Here is a 4260-nt window from a genome sequence, read left to right as displayed (position 1 = left end):
AACCAATCAAATTAACCAATCAAATCGAGGTCAAAATTGACTAATCCATCCACCCGACCAAACTGAAAAATCCAAATGAATCGGTTTTTAGGTTAAAATTGAAAATTGCTCTCCCCTACTAGGACAAAAAAATGTAAGTAGCAAAGTGAATCAAATTACCAAGGGACCAAAAATTATATTAACCCATTCTTATTCACTTCCAAATAGGTCAGCTCCTTGTAAAAGATTATATAGCCCCACATGCTCACATGCTTCCCTCTTTTTTATTTTTCTCTCTCGCAAAGTCCCAAAATCTTTACCAGTTTAAGTACTCCAAGAAGCTTTGGTTATGGTGTAAAAAGAAAAAGCCTTTCAAGTACTGCCATTACCCATCCAAAAAAAAAAAAACCTTCCTTTACCACCCACACACTCTCTCTATCTCTCTCATCAACACACAGCTATGAGAGTTAAGCAATAAAGGAGCCAAAATTTGCTTCCTTTTTTTTTTCTCTTTTTTTATTTTTTGGAGCTGGTGTAAAAAAATGGGAAAAGAAGAAAGCTACTTGTATGGTTGGCCACCGGTAGGTTCACCATTGAATATTGGAAGAGAAGAACAATGGAGACATTTTGATAACTCAGTGAATGCAGTGTCTTTTGGTTTCGTTGCTACTGCTATTCTTATCTCTATGTTCTTAGTAATGGCTATATTTGAACGGTTCCTTAGACCTAATAACTCTTCTACTACTGCTGGACCTAACCATGGTGACCTTGAGCTTGGTTTCAATGGCAAACTTAGTCACCCATCACCTAAAGTGAGTTCCCCTTTTTGTTCTCATTTCTGGGTTTTCTTTAATTTTGTTCAAAGTTTATTCATTTATGTGTTTAATCCAAAAAAAAACCCCATCTTTTTTGACTATTTGGGGTGTGGTTTATTAATTAGCAGTAAAACTGGTTTTAAGCATGTTATAGATACTTAATTAGCTACCAATATCATCATAAGCTTTGTTTAAGCTCTATGTTAAAAAGTTTCTCTTTTATGTATGTTCCTTTTTGTTTTGGGGACCCTCATTTCTTTTTTTTTTTTGTTTCTTTCAATTTGGTACCTAATGACATATAAAACATCTCTGTTGCTTAAAATTTCTTCCTTTCAAGTTTCATGCAATTGCATCATACATTTTGCATTAGCCGTAAAATTTGTGGTCATTTTTGTGTACTTAATTGGCTATCAATATCATTATAAGCTTTTTCTTTAGGCAAAAGAGATTTTTTGTGGACATTTTTTCCCCATTCCTTGCAAGCTTTGTCTAAGCTCAATGTTAAAGCTTTCTCTTTTATGTATGTTCCTTTTTGTCTTGGGGACCCTCATTTAAAGATTGCTAATGAGGGCTTATTTTTCTTTCAATTTGCTACCTAATGATATATAAAGCATTTCAGTTGCTTAAATTTTCTTCCTTTCAAGTTTCATGCAATTGCGAAGTTTGCATCTTTTTTAGTCAAAGATCTTTTCTCTGGAACAGTCAATTGTCTGTCATTGTATTTATTAATATTTAGGCAAAATGTCCCACTGAAGTTGAATGGTTTGGGCCCCCTTGAAGAGTATATATAACAAATAGATATGGTTGTTTATGTTTTAGAGTTTGGACCCTACCAATTTACCATGGCCATACATGGGAATGGGAGCAAATGGTTACCTTGTTGTGCACTCTGATAATTTGCTCCCTTGGATTCGTTTGATAATGAAGATCATGTATGATCCACTTTCATTATGGAAAGTGTGATAAGGCAAATTTAGATGAATTATCACTGTTTTAGGGTATCCTATGAGTGTAATTCTGCATTTTTATGCAACAAATCTTTAGCCTACTTCAAGTCCAAAACCCTCTAAATTGTTCAATATAGGAGTAAAAGTATCATGGAGGCCCTTGTAGTAGGAGTTGGATTGCATTTTGCTCCCCTTTACTCAGAAAAATGGGCAAATTAATCCCTGTACATTGGATCAAGGAGTAAATTGGTCATTTTTATTAAAAATTACATTCATTTGTATTGTTAAAAGCTGACGTGAACTTAGTGACATATGGCTTGTCACGTGTACCTCATGCTAACATATAGGGATCAGTTTTTTACAGCGAAAATGGATGAAGTTTTAAACAGAACGCGACAGTTTTGGTGGTGGTGATAGGTCGCATCAGATCAACCAGTACTCCTGATTTTGTGTTCAGGACCTGTGTTTACTTATATTCTGGCATCTTGAGACATGATAATGTTTTTGAGTAGCACCTATTTGGGGAAGCTGGGATTTTTTTGTTGAGGGTTGGAAGTTAATGCTTTGTTGTGTTTGCGGGACCGAATCCTTTAGGATACTGTTGGATATATCAACAAACAAGATACATTCTTGTCGATGTGATCAATTAGTCCGGCTTAATTGCAATCCTGGAAAAGCATTCTATTCTATTGATAAGTAACTTAGAAGTAACTGTCAGTTTCGAATTTGAATGCAAACCTGTAATGTTGATACATATGTTGATATTTGAGATAATGCGCTGCCCTCTCTTCTACGTTAAGAATTGTAGGAATTTACGGTATCGATTGGTTGTTTTGTTTTCACTTATTGCTAAGTAGATTGTTGACTTCTATGTTCATATAATCTTTATGTTTTGATGCTGTCTGGCACATTGTTTTGTTATTTTTTTCAAGGCAATTAAAACATCAAATCTGCATGATTGGTGGTTCGAGTTTTGTCCGATTGTTTAATATTACAACAGCTTGGTGGGTTGTTGGTTTGTGATCGTAAGGTAGTACCAGTAAGGTCCATGCTTTAAAAAAAAAGGATGCTTGTCTAGGAAATGTCAACTAGGTAGGGCCTAAATTGGTGGCTTTATATAGCTTTTCCTTCAATTGCTTTTAACCCTCATTTGGCTAAGAAAAATCTCTACCTTTGGCTTCGGATTTATCCATTTCTCGAACTTTAGAAACTAGCTCGATATAGCCTCATATGTTGATATCTCTGAACTGCTCAACGTGATATCATGCATTGTTACATTTTCTTTCTCTTGCAGAGCCTTAATCTTTTATTGGTGTTGTTGCATATAACTTCATTTTTTTCAATAATTTCGGTGAAATTATTGTTTTTCTATGCTTTGACTGTTGACCAAGTCAAGTCCTCGACTTTCCAAGATAATACAATGTTCTTATAAAGGTAGTCTACTTTGACATTTTTGCAGATGACGGTATACACCAGTGGAGTTTCTGTATTAATGCCGGGTGATGAAATTCCTACTTTCATCGCTCACCCAGCTCCAGTTCCCTGTCCCCCTGAACGCCCTTCATTACTGCAGCATCAACATGATTCAACGGCCAATCCCGACTACCATAACCATTGACACAAGTCATTGACAGAGAAACTCAAGAAACTGATTCCCACATGCTACACCGAACAACTATCACAATTACTCTCCCGGAAGTTTTCAATGAACAAGTAGAGACCGTCTAGTTGGATCGGAGTTGCCCTTTTTTCTCCGCTACTCGACCATAAAGATCTATATATATTGTGTATATATAGAGAGAGAGTTTTTGGTGGATTGCCTAGCTATGGCAATACTTAAAAATTTCCACCATTAAATGTAAAAAAAGTTGAGGTAGTATTAATATAATTGTTCTTTTGAGAATATGGAAAGAAGTTTCAAAGGGCAGCTTGTTACATATGGAATGGAAATTAATTGTAAAACAGTGTATTTAATTTTTAAACCTCCATATTTACACCAGCTTGTTTTAAATGCAAAAAATTATGCTGGTTTGAACTATAATTTCTTCAAATAACAAGTTTCTCCATTAATGGAACACTGTTCTTCAAAATAGAAGGCTTGGAATATATGTACATACATTTTGAACAATATATATATGCATACATATCCATATATACATCACCTGGTTTGAACTTTTTATTTTGACAACTTTTATGCGGTGTTTTTAAGTTATTTTTACTATTTTAATCATAAAAATTTAAAATTAATATAAATTAAATAAAAATAAATTTTGAACCCAAGTTATTCTTGAGGTAAATGAACACTCAATTGATAGGCCACAATCAGGGGTGTAGCAGTGAGGGCCCTTTTAAAATGATTTTTTTTTCATTTAAGCCATTTTAAATTTTTAAAATTTTAATTTAGTAAAGGTAAAATTATATTTTAGCCCTCCTAAAAATGATAATTTTCTGGCTTCACCCCTGACCACGAGATTCATAAAAGTTTTTAAAATGCTAATTCTATTAAAACTTGACCTTAA

The 4260-nt window shown here is 34.1% G+C and overlaps 1 protein-coding gene across 1 annotated transcript; it reads left to right on the top strand.

Moving 5' to 3' along the window:
* The first annotated feature begins 248 nt into the window (after positions 1 to 248).
* On the top strand, positions 249 to 3816 carry LOC108487596 (uncharacterized). The gene is made up of 2 exons (XM_017791968.2): positions 249 to 791; positions 3201 to 3816. The coding sequence occupies exons 1-2, from the start codon at positions 522 to 524 to the stop codon at positions 3357 to 3359; spliced, it is 429 nt and encodes a 142-aa protein (XP_017647457.1). The 5' UTR covers positions 249 to 521; the 3' UTR covers positions 3360 to 3816.
* Positions 3817 to 4260: the final 444 nt, after the last annotated feature.

The sequence above is a fragment of the Gossypium arboreum genome, chromosome 10 (genome assembly GCF_025698485.1).
Source record: "Gossypium arboreum isolate Shixiya-1 chromosome 10, ASM2569848v2, whole genome shotgun sequence".
Taxonomy (NCBI): Eukaryota; Viridiplantae; Streptophyta; class Magnoliopsida; order Malvales; family Malvaceae; genus Gossypium; species Gossypium arboreum.
The sequence above is the reverse complement of the archived record's forward strand: the minus strand, read 5'-3'. Positions and strand labels throughout refer to the sequence as shown.